A 19,483-nucleotide genomic window follows, 5' to 3' on the forward strand; every position below is an offset into this window, starting at 1 on the left:
GCTATAGAGGTGACTTATAGGTTTTAAGTGCGATGACCCTTAGATATAGTAAACCTATATCTTTAGTAAGTGGAGAATGCACCAACTTACACAGGCTGCAATGGCAGGCCTGTAGTTGCATATTGAATGGTCTCTCATGGGTGGCATAATTTATGCTGCAGCCCATGGGAGACCTCTGGGGTACCTATGCTCTGGGTACATGGGTACCATATACTAGCGACTGACAAGTGCCCCCAAGTATCCAATCTGGAGTGTACCCAAGTACATAACATAACAGTTTATGGAGAAAGCCAATCTAGTCAAAAACAGCAAAGCACCAGGCAAAAAGTGGGGGTACACATGCAGAAGGATTCTACCTTCCTGCATGCAGGAAGGTCCCTTCCTGCCCATCAACAATCATTGAAAAATTACGACATGCAACTTCTGTGTGTGCTGCATAAAGCAGCACACATAGAACTTATAAACCGCCATTACTGATTGTTTATGTGCAGGAATGGACACCTTCCTGTACATGAACAGTCAGTCCCCGTAACACAGGCACCCTTGCACTATAGTGCAAGGGTGCCTGCGTTAATGCTAGGAAGCTACATTTAGCACCAGCGTGCGCCGCATTCTTGAAAATGTGGTGCATCCCTGCGATTGGAAACTGTAGGAGGCCTATGTGCGCTATCTTGGCTTAACACCGCGCTCCAACAGTTTCCTTGTACATATGCCTCTATGTGTTAACCGATTACTGTTCAATTCTGGCAGCATGTTGTAAATGAGATTGAAATCAGATAGTATGCTGTAAAGATACATAGGCTGTAAACAAACATACTTCTGTTAATGTAGCTGAACATCGTCTGTTGAACGACTGACTTACTTTATTTTTCTTTTGATCTCAAGTCAGATGGTTCGAGGCCAGACTCCACAAAGCTTGTTCATGCATAATGTATCGCACTGCAGAGATCACTACTACGAGTGGGGAGAAGACGCGCAATGTCCCTTACCAGAGTTTTCCGGCAACAAACCAGCGGTATCCGTAACTCATGTCCATTATATCATGTCATTATATAGACTGAGGTGCTCGGGTGAGGCATACGTTAATTTAGTTCAGATCTTGTGTCTTGTGCAAAGCGTATGCTATGTTAATACTGAAAGTGTCAATACCTTTGGTGCAGTTCGGAGTGCAGTCTTAAAACTGGCAAACCCTTTCTCTTGTGCTTTGATCAGATTTGATCAAGATTTAAATATTGATCGCTTTCCAAATGTATTTTAAGGTGTGTTGTGTTATGTTATGCTGTGTCCTGCTATGTTGAGCTATCCATGCCATGTTAAATATTGCACTATTCTAGATAACGTAATGTTGTGCTACACCTTTATAATGTTATCATATTCTAAGCTATATTGTTGCAATAGGGTTTGAAGTGGGATGAAAAACTGGGGGGGGGGGGGGGTCTCTCAAAGGGGCGTGGCCGATGCAATTAGAGGGTGGCTTAAAAAGTAAGTTAAAAATCTGTGTTTAGCATAGTGTGCCGCCCGACTGGTATTTTGCTGCTTCTGTCATTACATCCAGATATGAAATACAACAAGCATTGGCATAGCCAATAGGTCTCGCTTTTGGGACCTTATGAGCATTTAGTTATGCAGCACAATATCCTTGGTGCAACCACAACAACTGTTGCGTGGCTAAACACTTATAAGGTCCCAAAGGCGAGACCTATTGGCTATACCAATGCTTGTTACGTTAGCTAGTGTCACCGTATTGTCTGTCCTGACCATCACATAACACCCCAACAGGACATCCTGAAAATGCAACAGAGCTCGCTTGACTGCCATCAAATCTCTCCAGTTGGAAGACTGCCTGCTCTCCTCCAGAGACCAACGAGATTGTGTGGAGGACATCTCCAGAGTTGCACCTCATCCAAAAGAGCTGCTGTCCATCATCAGAATCTTAGGGAGGTCTGGTTGTGGCTCTATCCCCCTAAACAATGACTCCAGCAGAAGCCACCAACACATTCCTTAATCTCAGGAGACAGAGGGGAAATCATGTCATAGTCCCCTGAAGAAAGATCCCAGAAATGCATGAAGGTGGCTCCAAAGAGGAAGAAGATGGAATCTGGCCTAAGGGACTGTAAAGACAGAAGCTGCAATATGACCCTGAGGATGCAGCCGATGACGAACAGATAGAGGCTGAATTTGAATAGCCTTGGACACCAAATGGCATATTTACTAGTAAAGTGGCAAAGCGTGCCTTGCAATCCGGGGTACTTAAAAAGACCTAATATCCAAACGTACAACATACAACATATTTGGAATTTAATTATTGTCCATACTGGAGTAAGCCACTAAGTGAGGTGCTATAATTGCTTTACGTTTACTGGCTATTTCAACATCACTCGCTTGGCTATGAAAAATCAGTATCGCACTGACTTGTCGGGCACTCTGGCACTGGCAGATGGCCCAGCTTTAAAGGACCAGTGTTTATTTGTTGGTCCTATCACAGCCCTCGGAACTAGTAAAAGACTTTCGCCCTTGCCCTGCTGGTAGTACCAGAATTGTAGAATGCCCAGTGCTGTAGAAAATATAGCACGGTAGTTCAGTGGAATGTGGACATCAGTGGATTCGACACAACAGTGTCTGTCTCGCATAGAGAGACTAGGGGGGTCATTGCTGAACATATACTGTACCTCCACATAGGCACACAACTGATCGGTTTGCTTGTTTGTAATGAAATCCTGCTTTTGTATAGTGCGAGCATGTTCTAACTCAGCAGCAGTGCAGGTTAGAGCATGGTCTGCACAAAGCACAGCGTCTTTATGTTCAGGAGCGAGACACACCTACTCATAGAAAAAAGCGCCGTGATTTGGGCTCAGTGCGCTTTCCCAGTGTTTAAAGAAGCAGTCGAGATTTCTGACTCTGGTGGGAAATTCGCGTCATTTATTTCAAACAATATTCATGCAGTGTTTGTATTCTTTAAACTCGACTGAATCTGATGTAAAGACCACTTGCATAGCAAGGGTTCAGTGGGCCCTGGTGCCAGCCAACAAATAACAGGCCCCTTTTATTGCTGTTGGGGTAGTAACATGTAGCAAGGTTCATTGGTTCCCGGTGCCACTGCACCTGCTACACAAATGTTAGCTACACTCCTGATAAGGACGGCAACCATGGAAGGCGAGTTCTGTATTTTCTTATTTAAACACACCGGCCATTGCGCATGCACCCGTGTTCCCTGACATTCAGATCGGAGGCCAGTACAAGGGACCGCGCTACTCCTAGGTTGAACGCAGCACAGCCGAAGCTTCGCGCCGCCAAGAAATGATGAACGGTGACAAACAGGAGAGAGGGACATTGATGAATGACCCGAATAATGTTTTTGGATACAAACTACCCACTCACAAATAATACGAATGGATAGATGCCACTTAACTAAATGAAAGCCCTTCTCATTACACTGATGCGCCTGAAAAGTAGTCACACATGATCACCGTAAAGCGAAAGTCATCGCGATCGTGATCACTCGGAAAGCGAAAGTCATCGCGATGGGATGCACGCGCAGCAGCTGGGGGGAGGGGTATGGTGCTGCAGGCTGGCGCAGGATGGCTGGGCGAGAAGGGAGGGGGGAATGCGGGGAGCAGCTGTGCGCGTGCACGCCATCGTGCACTGACACTTGTAGCCAGCACAAAAATGTGGGTAGCACTTTCCAAACCCACATACTAAATGTCTCGCCAGACCAGCGCATGCGCTGGGTCAGGCGAGACCTAAAAAGGGCTATTGGCTTTGCCAGTGGTGTTAACTGCATAGGATAAATAAGCAACAACTTTGGCTTCTTTGTATTGAATATTGAAAATGCCTCAGTTCTGAAAATGATGAGACTGTGAAAGAACTATGACCAGTGTCTTTGAAGTTTAATCAAAGGCAGTGAATGGTGGTGGTACTGTTACAGAGTCAAGGTTCACCTTGAAGGTGAGAGCAAAAATGGACAGCCTGATTGGAACCGTCTCAGCACCTGCTTTTTAGAACGTCCGGTGCTGAGCACAGGCAGGGCCCGGCCCAATTAAAGCCCTGTATTGCAGCATGTTTATGGGCACCAGTAGGAAAGCAAGTAAAAAGCAGGGGTTCCTGCTAGCTGGTCTCAATGTATGCGACAGTTCCATAGCAAAAGGGAGTGACATCAGTCATGAAGAAGCTGTGGATATTGGTGACCATAATCGCCTCAAGAGAAGTTTTTTTTAATTTTCTTTTATCGGGGTATTTATAAAACCTGAAACTAGGCCCTTAGGCCGGCGGACTCTGTACAAAGCACCATGATGCATAGCCATAGACGATACATAGACATATTAGTACATATACAATGGGAACTCAAGACCAGTGTATTCGAATAAAGGCGCAACATCACAATGGGGTGCCAGGAAGATACAGTCTCAAGTGGTAGGAAGATTGTGAAAATCTAAATATGCTGAACAGCACCAGCGGGGAGGGAGCAAGTCTGAGGTGCAAAAAAAGGCTTTTCTAGAAGCAGGTTTCTGTTAAAACACTGATAACATTAGTAGCTCTGAATGATTTTAATTCAATATAAACAGCTCTTATCAAGAAAAGCCTGTAGCCACCTGTTCTAGAGACTTAAGTGTGTGCTCTTTGGAAGACTTTTAGATTTGCAGACTGCCAATGTGTGCCGTGTTGCGGCATGTTGCCTGTGCGATGGCGGTGTTGATATGTTAGAAGCCTTGATATATGTTAACATGGTTCATGTTTGTGTTTCATGTTAGTGCGTTGTGTTTACACGTTTCATTACGCCTCAAATTTGACCTTTAAAATGTCAAGAACTTCTTGCTTTATTTCTTTAAAAAGAGTACAGAGAGAGAGGACACGTACTAACACTTGTCCTCTGTCCTCAACAGCTAATTTTGCAGGGGGAATCACTTCCATTTCATCATGCCTTTCGTTTTGGTTTCTGCATCCAGACCTTGCTAAAACGTTGGTCTTCCGGCTAGCATAGGTTGAAGTAACACACACCAAAACTTCTGAAGAAGAGAGTAGCCAGAAAATAAAAATACCTCCCACTTTGAACCAATGTTCTTATGGCACCAAGCAAGCGAAACGAATCATCACAACCCTCCCCAGAAGATCTTGCTTGTCTCTTCCATCCAAGCATCTGTCCATTCATCCTTCCATCCACCCGCTGATATCCACCATTTTGTCTTTGCATTCTGTCATCCATTTAATCTTTCATCCATCATTCTGTTTGTCAGCATTCTATCCGTCCTCCATCCATATCCAAACCTATCCATCCATCTTCAAGCCTATCCATCCATCCACCCACCCACCCTATCACTGTCATTGATCCATCCACCCTTTCACTCATCCATCCACCCTTTCACTCATCCATCCACCCTTTTTTCCATTCACCCTTTCACTCATCCATCCTCCCTTTTACTCATCCATCTACCCTTTCACTCCTTCCATCCATCCTCCCTTTTACTCATCCATCTACCCTTTCACTCCTCCATCCACTCTCTGACTCATCCATCCACTCATCCAGCCATCAATTTACCCTTTTCTACATTTATAGTTCCACTTATTCATCCACCCACCCTTTCATCCACCCACCCTTTCATCCACCCACCCTTTCACTTATCCATCCACCCTTTCACTCCTTCCATCCATCCTCCTTTTTACTCATCCATCTACCCTTTCACTCCTCCATCCTGCCTTTCACTCCTCATCCACACTCTGACCCATCCATCCACTCTCCGACCCATCCATCCACTCATCCAGCTATCAATTTACCCTTTTCTACATTTATAGTTCCACTAACTCATCCATCCACCCTTTCATCCATCCACCCTTTCACTCATCCATCCACCCTTTCATCCATCCACTCATCCATCTACCCTTTCACTCATCCATCGACCCTTTCACTCCTCCATCCACCCTTTCACTCCTCCATCCACCCTCCGACCCATCCACTCGCCGACCCATCCATCCACTCATCCAGCCATCAATGTACCCTTTCTACATGTATAGTTCCACTTACTCATCCATCCACCCTTACACTCATCCATCCACCCTTTCACTCCTTCCATCCCTCCTCCCTTTTACTCCTCCATCTACCCTTTCACTCCTCCATCCACCCTTTCACTCCTCCATCCACTCTCCGACCCATCCATCCACTCATCCAGCCATCAATTTACCCTTTCTACATTTATAGTTCCACTTACCCATCCACCGTTTCAGTATTGACAATAATATTTTTAATGCGGTATTAGTGTATCGAAATATTTTTGTCCCCAATATTTTGTATGCAAATTACAACATTATTGTAATTGTTTATGCCAGGGTATTTTCCAAAGAGAAGTATATTGAAATATATATCTATAATGCGTTATGTGTTTAAAGTATTCGTTTTTAAAATAATAATTTAATTAAAAATAAATATAAAAATAATTTTTAACGTAAAATAAAATTTCGATATATTCTAATATCTATTTTAAAAGATACAGACCATATGTAAGCATTTAAAAACACATTCAAATTATTAGTAATAAAAATATTAAAAATTAATTGTTCTATCTATCTATCTATCTATCGATCGCAGGGGCAGCAGTCCACTGTCTACTATCAGGCATGCTTGATGGGCCCCTCCAGGTCATAGAACAGGTCCAGAACCTGACATTGTCATAGACCGGTCTAGGTCTCAGGGCACAATCTAGACTACTGTAACGCCAAGGCCAAAAATGGGAGTCATGACACCAGTTTCACATGGAGCAGAAATCTCTGGGCAGGGAGACACGCCCATTTACGATGCAGAGAACTTTCCCGTTCCCACACTGACAATGTAGCTCTCTAAAAATAAGGAGTGCTCACTGTACTCACACATGCACTTGACTGCACACAGTAATGTTTGTGCAAGGTTTTGGGTTTCACTTAACAGTGACACTTTACAGATATCTATGCATTGGTGGTCCTCTTTTACTGCTTGAAAAGTCGTACTTTGATTAGTTTCTGTCTACAATGGATCCACTTAGAAAATTTGGTGTGCTTAAAATGCCGTTTGTGGTTGTAAATGGTAGATTGTAATTCAGACTCAAGATTTCTGAACGTTTATGAAGGCAGATGGAACTTAATACCACTACCACACATTTTCTGCAGTGTTAACTTTGGAGGTAAGGGCGAAAACATAGTTATTCGGAGGGAAGGGTGTTCAATTGGAAGGTAGTGAACACCCACAAAGATGTATATTTCTGAATGGAGACAGACCTCTCCAGTGGTTTTCCTCCCATTTGCATACACAGCTTTAATCTAAAACAAAAGTTGAAGCAAGTGTGGAAATGTGGTGTAGAATGTCACTAACATACAGGAGCATACCCCAACGCGAATCCGCTTATTAACTCATGACCAGCTGGTATTACACTCTGACATGTTTACAGAAAATGTTCCCCACCTCCTCTCCCATTGCCAATTGGTGACTGCGATTTCATCCACATTTGGTGGTCCTGCCCACTGCTCACCATATTCTGTAAGGAAGTCCTTAGCCATATCAAGACACTGCTGGCTCCCTCCTACCGAGCTCACAAACCGTGGCCATCCTGGGTGTCTGCCCCCAGCTGCTCACAGCTGTGACCAACTCTTACTACCACCTTATCGCGCATATGTTGGGGGCAGCAAAGCAAGAACTTGCCCTTAATTGGAAGAAGCCCTCTGCCCCATCTTTTACTCTGGTTTACACGCCTCTGGCACGTCATGGCGTTGGAACTCTTAACATGCCGAATCACACATATGAAATCCAAATTCACTCGCATTTGGCAACCACTGATCGATCACTTCTCCAAATTGGAACACTCTTGTTTCACTCCTCCCCGACTCCGCGCCCTCCAGCTTTTTGAGGATGTCCTCCTAGCTGGTGGAGCTGAAACTCCTTCTCAAGATGCCCAGCCTCATAGTATGGGAAACACACTGCCCTCCCCCTAGCCTCCGACAGAGGCCTTGACAAGCTCTATCCCCTGCTCTCTTTCCACCCACCTCCCCTTCCCCCCACTATTTCGTTTTTCTTTTTCTCTCCATCTTCGTTTTCTCTGTCTATTTCTCTTCCTTGTGTTCTATTCTATTCGATCCGATTCTATTCTTCTGCCCTCCCCTTCCCTATCGCTAGCCCGTTAGGGCTCAACCTACTGTACCTCTGGCTCTTTCCCTTCCCCCTCTCCTCTGCCCTGTTTTCATGTTATGTTGACAAAGGCGTCGTTCCCCCTTGAGACGAGGGGAAGTTTTTATGTCCTCCTATTGCCACAGCTGTTGCTTCTATGGCTGGTCACGGCTTCATTCTTAATCCTTAATCTGATAGACATGTGATACAAGATGTCAGTTGCTTTTGATGATTCCCTTTCATGTCCACGTAACGATTGTTATCAGCACCTGCCTGGCATATGTTTTACACTGTGGTATGTGTTTACGCTCTTTAGTAAAAAGATTTGACATAAAACATTTCACTAACATGCCAATATTTCATGGGGATGCAGAGTATGGGATTTCTCAAAAAAGTTTACATTCCCCCTATACTTTATCTTGAGATATTTTCTGCCCTGATAACAATCTGCAAGAATACTACATACAGAGAAGGAGTGGGAAACATCAAAATCTATGAATCCCGCCATATTTAAACTGAAATCTCAGAGTAAAGGGACAGAGGAGTGTGGTGGATTGCCAGTTCCTTTGTAGGGGACTCATTGAAAGGAGAGGGAGAATACATCTTTGAATGAGTGTCGTTAGGCCTGCCACCTCCCACGGTGCAACTGTGACACACATGGATTAATAACTCATCACAAGGCTACACAGAGAAGAGGCACGTTCCCATTGTGAGCTAGAAACCCTTCGACAAAACAGATTTCTAACTTAGCACTTAACACTCTACACAGCTGTGCTCCAATTAAAAACCTCCCTAGGACATAGGAATTGGTGCCAGATGAGTTCCCTATTTGCTCTGTGGGTAGGTACAGTGCTATCTTGAGGATTTCGAGGGCCCCAGCAAGACAAACTTTAGTGTCCCCTGTCTAGAACAGCTTTGTAATTTCATACCCAATTGCTGCTAATTTAAGCTCCACTATACCAAGTAATATTAAATAATACATTAAAGGTTGACATGGTGAAATAGACAGATGTGAGATGGAGAGAGAGTTGACTTTCCCAAGGGGCCCCTTGGTAGGTGGGGCAGTGTCCAATTGGCCACTTGGCCCGTTACTTACATCTGTGAGTAGGTAGCTGTGACTGTTCAGGCAGAGCTAGGAGCCCAAAGCCCCATTAACCCTGTCCCACAACCGTGCCAAAGCCACGCCCTCTTCTCCCTGTGCACTCTAGCAGTGAAAAAAATCTTACATTCGTAGGTCTGTGTATATATGGGAATTTTAGTTTTTGACCTGTGTATTAAAAAACAAAGTAGCACTTTAAGAGAGGTGTAGAGAGGGAAGTGGGCTCACTGGTCATGTGGGAACTTACGGGCATATTAACAAGGGGCCAGCGATAATAGCGGTAGAAATATTATCGTCGGCTATCGCTGAAAATTATCGCCATGATAACCCTATATTAACAATACATAGCGCTATGGCGAAAATATTTCAGAGATAGTGGTGTTTACCATGGAACATCGCTGGTTTTCCAGCGATGTTCCATGGAAAACAGCGATAACATTGCTGATACGACCCTGTGGTCATATCAGCATAATCCACCTACCATTATTAGTATGCTTTAGTCTGGAATTTAACAGACGTTAAATTCCAGCGTTAAGGCCGAGGTAGCGCGATTTTTTTAATCGCTGCACCTCCTTGTTAATATCGCGAAGCTGCCTTCGCGATATTTTCATGTGTTGTTTTCACAGCCACGCCTTCTTTGCATCTCATTAACGATGTGAGGCTGTGAAAAAACGGGCTCTACATCAAAGAAACACGCGCTAGCGTGTCTTTGATGATATTGTGATATAATTATCGCCGCTTATCTCCCGAAAACGGACGCTAAAGTGGTGATAATTATATTGCCAGCCCTTGCTAATATGCCCCTCAGTGCTCTCTGATGGGATATGATAGTAGTGACTCTAGGGCGTGAGAGGTGTAGCACCGAAAAGCAAGGAAACGAGTTGGCAGGTGTTGGTATCTCACTCTATTTTATCCCCTATAACCTTTTCAAAATATTGAGGGTATATTAGCAAGGGATGGCGATATAATTATCCCAGCTTTAGCATCCATTTTCGGGTGATAAGCGGCAATAATTATATCGCAATATCATCAAGGACACGCTAGCGCGTGTTTCTTTGATGTAGAGGCTGTTTTTTCCCAGCCTCTCATCGCTAATGAGATGCAAAGAAGGCGTGGCTGTGAAAACAACACATGAAAATATCGCGAAGGCAGCTTCGCGATATTAACAAGGAGGTGCAGCGATAAAAAAAATCGCGCTACATCGGCCTTAACGCTGGAATTTAACATCTGTTAAATTCCAGACTAAGGCATACTAATAATGGTAGATGGATTATGCTGGTACGACCACAGGGTCGTATCAGCAATGTTATTGCTGTTTTCCATGGAACATCGCTGGAAAACCATCGATGTTCCATGGTAAACACCGCTATCGCTGAAATATTATCGCCATAGCATTATGTATTGTTAATATAGCGTTATCAAGGCGATAATTTTCAGCGATAGCCGGCGATAATATTTCTACCACTATGTGGGGCCAGTTTATCGCTGGCTCTTGTTAATATGCCCGAGTTCGGATCCCAGCCCTCCACACGCTTCTTTATAAGGTTTTGATTTTGGAAAAACAATTTAGAGCCCTGTAGAGACATGCACATCATTTAGCATTATATGGGAGGTTTATTTTTTAGATTTGTTTAATCTAACATACTAATGACTCTCGGGACTGCAGCCATTTGTATTTTACGATGCTTTGTTTCTTTGTTGTTTTTTCCAGTCTTGGAAATGGATTTTGGGCCCTATGGTGCTCTACGTGTGCGAACGGATAATTAGGTTCTGGCGTTCCCAGCAGCAAGTTGTCATTACAAAGGTAAACGCAGGTTGGGGGGGGGGGGGAGGGGAGGGGGGGACCATACTGGAACCGGCAATTTATTAGCAACTTAAATGCTCCTTTCCTCTTTTACGTCCAGTTTCTAATTAATCGTGTGCCGGCATGCCGTTTTTAATACTTATCCCACTGTGAGTAATTTCAGTCACATTTTTCATTACACTAAAACGTAACTTATGGCCTACTTTGATGCCTGTACCACATTAGTATGTCAGAAAATATCAGGGGATCACTCAAGCGGTTGTGGTCACAAGCTAATGTTAAAAAGAAATACGCTGATAATGCTGTGCGAAAACAATGCGTAGAAGTTCAGAAACTGTCATTGTTGTGTAAATAGCATACCGTATCATTATTAAAAGTAATGAAATAGTAGCCAGAATCTTCTTTTGTCATCTGCCAGCAATCAGGTAACACAAACGTGGGTCCCTTGCCCACTTTGCCACTGGCCACAAAATGGCCGCCCATCATGTTTCCTGAGAGGTAATCCAAACGTAATTGGTTCATTATCTTCCAACACACCTGGTGGCGTCACCCGGCATGCCACCGTATCATCTAGGTATTGCCCAGGTGGAACAACCACAACATACATATTTTGACCAGTATGTAACTCACACTTGACCATATAGGAGGAGCATGCAGAAACTGTCACCATTGGAATCTGCTGGCTGGCTACGGGAGGCAGTAGTGCTGGGCCTCGTCTCACCAAAGTTGGTGCTGAATCCAGTAACATTTGTGATTGTGTTGTATCCCTGTGGATCAGACCACTGTGTTCCTAGTGTTTCTGGGCAACCTGGGTTCTGTGCTACAGAACCCACTAGCCTGCCAGGCCATCATATTTCAGGGCCAAACTAATATTTCTACGTCCAGTACCAGATCTGGTGATTCGGCTATCAAGTTCAATAATTAGATAACAGTGTTTTTGAATTGGATTCTAGCAGCTGCCCCATAATTGAAATAGCACAAGTCCATTCACGATCGTCAAAAAGCAAGTTGCAGAACAGTTATCACAAAAACGACATTGGTTCTGCACTTGCTGTACTTGTTTACTCTAGGATTGATACCCGACGGGTATCTCTAGGCCTACATGGGGCAAAACGCTGCTGTGGCCAAGATTTCACCCATAAAGTGTATACCAGTAAAACTCAGTCTTATCAATATTCATTACGCATGTACATTATGAATGCACACTCACATTATAAGGCCTACATTAGGTCCGCACCAATCCCTGAAAGTTCCCTTATCTGGCAGGCTACCTTGTGCAGATACTGGGCTGATTTAGACGGTAGTCTCGCATACTCCACCTACACAATGTGCAAATACTCACATGTTCGCTTGTAACCAGCCAATATCCTCTTACCCTAGCTGCAAAGCAGAGGCCTTACCTTAAATGACAGACACTGGGGAGGGGGGGTAGATTTCCGAGTCCAATTGCACAGAATTTACGGTGAGTAAGACCTGGATTGTGAGACTCAGTCCAGTAAAGTCTGAAAACAGATTGTCAAAAAGCAAAAATCCACTGGAATTAAAGGAGTGGAACCCATTTTCTCCATTCACTCAATAAACATTGTAGTGAGAAGCTATCCTACAATTGTATTACTCATAGAGTATCATGGTTGCAGGCCTACTTCCTTTGTTGGTCGTGACTTTTTATAATAAACATATCAGACTTATGGTCTGTCAACTTTTCCCAATGAACCAATAAGGCCTACAGCCTTTATCATTGGCTTGTCCCCATACCCAACTCAACAGTACTGTACTGATCATAAGCATTTAAATTAGGCATACAGTCACACAATTATAAATATGTAGAAAACAACGGTTGGGAAAACAATATATAACGCCAGCTAAAATGGTTTGAAAAGTATATTACGGGTGCAAATTTTCTACACCCAGGATTTGTCACAGAGGGTAATAAACACAAAACACCCTTGCCTACCATATAATCTGTAAGAAACAGGTTACAAAATGCCTGTCAACAGGCTTTAACACAGTGTAATACAACTCCACCATTAAAGCCTTTAAAATATGTTCTTCGCAATAAATTAGCCAGGCTTTTTGCTTTTGTCGTAGATTTTCATACTAAACAAACCAGAGGTCTGGCATAATATTTCTCAATGAGCCAATCAGAATCATTGGTACAGCAGTCTGCGAGATTCCCTGTGACAAAATGCCCATCCACATCCTTTCACACAGAGTAAGACCAATCCACATTAAGGGGTATATTCACAAGAACATGTGATAACTACGGTAAGAGTAGCATAACACGACTTTCAATATCGCAGCCCATCGCGGGAAAATAACCCCGTGACAACGTGGGATTCACAACAAGGCGGTAGCATGCGATAGTCACCAGATAACGCGCCAAATGTCTGCATCAAAATCAATGCCACGCAGCCTAAATGCGATACGCAAACGCAAAAAAACATGCGTTGAGGCCAACGGCGGTATAAAAAGTAGCTAAAACCAGCCACAGGCCTCCAAGTACCACACGTCTGGTGGAACTATGCCCTATAAAAACCACAGAAAAAATACACCAAAAACAATCAAAAGTGCGTAGCAACATGGATGCACCCTGACACAGCGCAGGGGCCACCCCGAACCCCACAACCCCCACAGACTACCAGCAAGGAACAAAGGGGTCAGGAAAGGCCAAGGAGAAGAGGGAGAGGAAGACTGGGTGCAGACCGCAGGAAAACTAGACCAGCGTCACGGAGGTGACAGAACACTACCAGCAACTGACCCACTAGCAGACCACCTGAATTGCAGTCGGAGTGCCCAGGAGGTCATTCCAGGAGGCCAATAGGTGCCGGCATGATGTGACAACCTAAACCAGGCACAAACCCGCTGCCAACAGGAAGGCAGCTACGGCGACAGGAGGTGGCAGTCCAGCGCCACCGGAGGAGCTGAAGGAAACCCAGGCCACAGTCATCAGTGTGGAGACAGTGCAAGGAGTAGGGAGTACGGACACAGCTCAAGAGGACCTGACACAACATCAACAGGGAATGGGGGGACGGGGGGAGTGGGCACAATGGCATACAGGCACAACAAGGTGTAGCACACTGCACACCCACAATCACCCAGGTCCATGTGCCCGATCCCCTTGGCACACTACAGCACACACACATAGCACGAACAGCACACCCACATTGACGACAACGAGGAACAACGCGCATAGCCGACACTGCAGAACAGAGGACACAACTGGCTCCGCACATGCACAGAAACATGCCCACTACATCTGACGGAGCCGGAAACTGTGAAATGGAAATGTACGCATACGAAATCACATCCGTCATGTAGACCAAATGTACACTGTCCCGCAGAAGAATCCAGCACCCCGAAACAGTCACAATGTACATTGCCATACAGTCAGCATGTAATCCTGCACAATGCGCCAACATATATGTTAACGCAAAGTCAATACGCACCTCCCCTTCACATCGCAGAGGGGCACACAACACCTTCAGCAGAGCACAGAATACAACACATCAGTGATGCCGGAGAGGACCACCCCACCGGCGACACCGACGCCCTACAGCAGCACATGGATATCCCACGCAACCCACCACCAGGACCTGGACAGCCAAGCTACTCAGAGGAGAACACCCAGCCTGCAACAGACCACACAGCAGGAAGCACCCACAAGCACGGCTGGCTCACGACACTTCACCCACCCACACATCGCACTCCAATGCCATGTTCCTGCATGCCAAAAGGAGGTGGACCAACAGGTGTGGGTGGGGTCCCAACCCATGGAAGGCGAACCAGGACACATACGTAGGTGTCCATCTCCTTTCAGGGGCCACCAACACCCCACTAAGGAGACCCACACTGCCATAGAGACACATGCAGTTGCACAGTCACAGTACAGAACCACGGCAGGGGCGCTCAAATTCCATTCACACACCCATTTTGGCTCTGCATATGACGGCCCTGGCCACTCCCCTTACGAATTGAGTGGGGGACGACAAAGCTACATGACCAAGCTCCAACCCGGTGCTTGCGGTGACACGTCTGCATCCAAAGTACACAGCACAATGTAATGGCGTCGGGCCCAGGGTCCTCATGCATACAACAAGACCACAGGGACACACGCAGATACCATGTTGAACTGGCTACGGGCACATGCGCCCGGCCCCTTTATTGGCAGGGCCACATGTACAGTGACGCCTGTGCTGGATGTGTGTAGGGTTGGTGTAAACCATTCCGCACGGAATGCCTGGTGCTGGCAACCACTTGAACATTAGATACCAGTGCAACGGAAACAGTAAACACATGCATAAAAGAGTCAATTGCTGAGCAACATGGAGGAAGCCGGAGAAAGTCCAGAGGACAGCCAACATGCAAACAGAAGTGTCCGTGAGTTGCAGTGCACTGGGCATGGGATACTAGAGATGAACGCGCCCATGTGAAGAAAAAGTCTCAAAACGTGTCCCTCAGACAGACACCTGATGCAGATGCAGTGGGGTGTGTCATACCTGCATCATCTTCCCCATCAACTTCTCAGGGCCTCAACACTGTTTGAAGTGACATAGCTGCGCAAGCTCTCCACACCTCATAACTCAATCAGTAACGGACAATGGCCTGCGGTGCACTAAGTCACTGGCACCTGGAGTGCTGAGCAGGGTATCAGGCCGATGATGGCATCCACGACAGGTCTGAGCAACTCCGCAAGTCTGTCAGGACCACCATTTCGACTATGGCAGATGGCTGTTGGAGGTGGTCCTTGCAGTGGTGGCATGTGCCTCCTGCGGTGATGCCACATCCGGGCCGGTCAGGACTCGATTTTGTGTGTGAGCCCTGGTGGGACGCTGTTGGGCCCAGAGGCTGCGTACAGCGCAGGGCCACAGAGAAATGGCGTTGATGACACCAAGGCCAACGCTTCAGGGGCCATCCAATATCTCAGAAGAAGGGGTCCCGGACCTGACTAGCACAGAGTTATTGACCCCGGATGCACAGCGGTCGGCACAGGCACCCAACCACGGGACGGTGATTTGCGGTGCAGTCAGATGGGCCATGCGACCTGAGCGGGTCATCATCTATGTACGAGGTGTATGGTGCGGAGGGTATCCAGGGAGAGTGGAAGGTGTCCTCCAGGGCATGACGCCGAGTGGAATGCGACAGCCTCGTTGCCATCACCAATTAGGTATCAGCTACATGATGAAAACTGCCCCCTAGGCCATAGGCTCAGACGCCACCAAAGTTTGACCAGAGAGTGTCCATGATTGTCGGGGAACAGACTTAGTGGCAAAGGAGCTGAGAGGGGATGCTGTCTGCGATGATGCCGGTACGCTGATACGAACTCAGCCATTGCAAAATGAAGACTCTGACCTACTGGACTGCAGTGTAGGCCTGAGGCAGTGGTCAGCAGTGGCCTACAGCCACGTGTCATTGGCTGGCACGGCACAGAGTTAGTGACACAAGGGCAGTTGTCGGTAGTGTTCGAAAAACCTCCGTAACGATGAACTTGTTCCCTCCGGACTGCAACGCGTCATCCTCTTACACCTCTCCGTGCGTGCAATGACATGTATTCTGCCTTTTGAATGACCGATGTTCAGTTCCAAATGTGTGACCTACCTGACCGTGGTGTAGGCCTAAGGCAGCGGTCAGCACGGCTCATTCACCGAGTGTCGCCGGCATAGGTTGGATGGCCCCACCGGCCTGCGTAGTTCAGGTTCAGTGCCACCACGTGTCGCCGGCTGGCCTTGAACAGGGTTAGTGGCACCATGTGTCGCCGGCTGGCGGTGAACAGGGTTAGTGGCACCACGTGTCACAAGAAGCTCATATGGAACTATGCCACACTGATTGAAGGGAGTCTGGTGCTGTTGCCGGTGGCCCGGATTTGGGGTCACTGCCATTCATGACTCAGGACACAGTTTCACACATGGGACCTACTGGGCCGAGGAGTAGGTCTGAGCGGCAGTAGAGTACGTCAACGAAAAAGGACTCAAGCGGGCCCATGTCGTGAAGGCCGTGATGGTCTGAGGAGGCTGCCAAGGTCGCGGGACTCAGGCCTGGAGCTTGAGCCGGAACATGGTGGGCCCTCCTTGACACACGCCGGTGTCGGCAGGTGATCAGTGAGGCCTGGCTGTGCAGGGGCAGGCCTGACGGGTTTGTGGTCCGGCAGGCGCACAGCTTTGCAGGCAACTCCATGACGGGGTGAGAGGCACCGCCCTGGCAGATACGTTGGGCTTTCCGGAAGAGGACCACGCCCAGGGCTACATGCTACTTATTCACACTCCTATGCTGGCGTGGCGTACACCGGGCCATCCCACTCTGGTCACGCTTAGGGGGGGCATAACAGGCAAGATTTCCATGAGGTCCCCCACTGGCTGTGGTGACATGGTTGCGTCCACTGTCCACTACACTCCATACACCAGAGGTGTATGTCGCCATGGACATGGGTGTGTGCTGCATATTGCGGTCTGTCCAGCACATCTCCGCCACTCTTGGCATTGTGTACTTTCCCAATCAAGGTTCTACTGCACCCTTCACACATGCCTGTTTGCCACCTCTCCCCACATTCGGCTGTTGTGTGGCTGAGGTGCCATACAGTTGACGGCTCATGTTTACGGCTTGGCCAGGTAACCATTGTGAGTTGTTCTGTCGTGTCTGGTGGGTGGGCATGTTGTTGTGCATGTTGGTTGTGATTTTGTGACGTATTACCAGAGTTGTGATTTGCATGGTTGTGGAGTTGAGGTGAGTGGGGTGTTCATTTGGAACTTGCCAAGGGGCTGTGCATTTCCCTTTGTGCCATCCTGGGAACGCTGGTTGCTGATGGACTGTCGGAGGATGAAGGAATCATGCACACTGGCTGTGTATTTGAAGGCGACATTGTTGTAGGTTCCACGGTGTTCTGTTGTTGTCTGCACATTGGGGTGGGACCTGTGCTTTTTGTTGCGGTGATTGTGTGCTGTGTCACCATGTGTGCTGTGGATTGCCCCCAACACGTGCATGCATCCTGCTCTGGCGAATGATCCTTGCTTGGTCTCCGGCGTGACCTGGGCATTGTGTTGGACATATGGATACTGGGGTACCAGGGTGATGCTGATGTCCAGGACAGGTGTGATGGACTTGGATGTGGCTGGCAGTGAGACTCCTCCGACTCTGGCGGGTGTTGGTTGGGGGGTGCCAGGGGCCAACAGTTGCAGCCAAGCCCGCAGCTTGGTGTGGGGTGGGATGTTGGTTGTCCGCTGTGTTGGTGCCGTAGGCCTGTTGGGCGATGATGGTCAGGATGCGTGGGATGGTTGTCCCTTTCAGCCTGTGGTGAACGGTGACATTGTCAGAGGTTGGGTCTGGGCGGCTGGTACATTTCCTGGGGTTCCGCTGTCTTTGTCTGCGCTTCCTCTGTGTGATGTCCGGGGGGGGGGGTGTTCCGAGTGTGGGATGGGACCCTGGGGTGGTGTCGGTGGGTGTTGTGGCCCTCTTGGGTGCCCGGGCCGCATGATGGGTGGCTCCTTGACATCTGTTGCACTTCCAATGTGGCCCTGGGCTGGTCTCCCTTTTGTGGGGCTGGCTACCATCTGACTTAACACCAGGTCAGAGCAGGTGTAGATTTCCTGGTGCTATCGCGCCTTATCGCCTGTTTTATGTTTTTATCACAGATCTGTCTGGTCATTGAGAATGTTGAGGAGTGGTGTGGTCGCGACCTTTGGCACGGGAACGCACACTCTGCATCTCATTAGCGATAGTTGCGGGGGTCCTCGGTGGCGATGTTTTTTGTGGCTGCTATCGCAGGGTAAACTGGTGCTGTGGGCGGTTAACACCAGCTTGGGAATGGGGAGGTAAATTTATCACAACTTTGGCTGCGATAAAGTGCCGTTAATTCGGCGATAGCTCCTTGTGAATATGGCCCTAAATGTTTTAAGATATGATTTTTACGGTAAATTAAGTCTGGAATACTGTTTGTTGTATCTTTAATGAACAGGTCATACCTAGGGCATCTGATGTAACTTTTATCAATGAACTAATCAGATGTGTGGTTTTTATCACTGGCTTGTCACCATAACTAGCTCAGGCCTTTCACATAAAATTTCCCACAAGACAACTATTACATTTACAGTCTTCAAACTGAAAATATGTACATGATTACAAATGGCAAAGCAATATACAACCCCTGCTAATAGGGCCTAGAAAGTATTCTAATAGTGGAGATCTTCTAACCCCAGGATTTGTTAAAGCAAGTAATCAATACCAAAGCCATTGTGTACTATGATAATTTGTTGGGAGTTCAACTATCAAACAGCTTCCCACCTGCTTTAACACAGCATGGTAAAAACCCACTCCTAAATACCTATTTGCTCTAATATATGCCATACACAATTAAAAAAAATTAGATCTACTAACTTTGTCATAATTTTTTATATATCTAATATATCGGCTTATAGGTCTGATCATTACCCTGTCACCTTAGCCAACTCAGGCCTGCTGTGTTGAGCAT

At 46.8% G+C, this 19,483-nt stretch overlaps 1 protein-coding gene across 4 annotated transcripts in view; it reads left to right on the forward strand.

Moving 5' to 3' along the window:
* Window positions 1-19,483, forward strand: part of NOX3 (NADPH oxidase 3) — a 777,582-nt gene that overhangs the window by 418,945 nt on the left and 339,154 nt on the right. For all 4 annotated transcript variants that reach the window (XM_085611433.1, XM_085611430.1, XM_085611432.1 and 1 more), the window contains 2 exons: window positions 886-1,015; window positions 10,933-11,025. In XM_085611433.1, coding sequence (XP_085467559.1) covers window positions 886-1,015; window positions 10,933-11,025 — 223 coding nt within the window. The remainder of the gene's footprint in view (window positions 1-885; window positions 1,016-10,932; window positions 11,026-19,483) is intronic.

This window comes from Triturus cristatus, chromosome 6 (genome assembly GCF_964204655.1).
Source record: "Triturus cristatus chromosome 6, aTriCri1.1, whole genome shotgun sequence".
Taxonomy (NCBI): domain Eukaryota; kingdom Metazoa; phylum Chordata; class Amphibia; order Caudata; family Salamandridae; genus Triturus; species Triturus cristatus.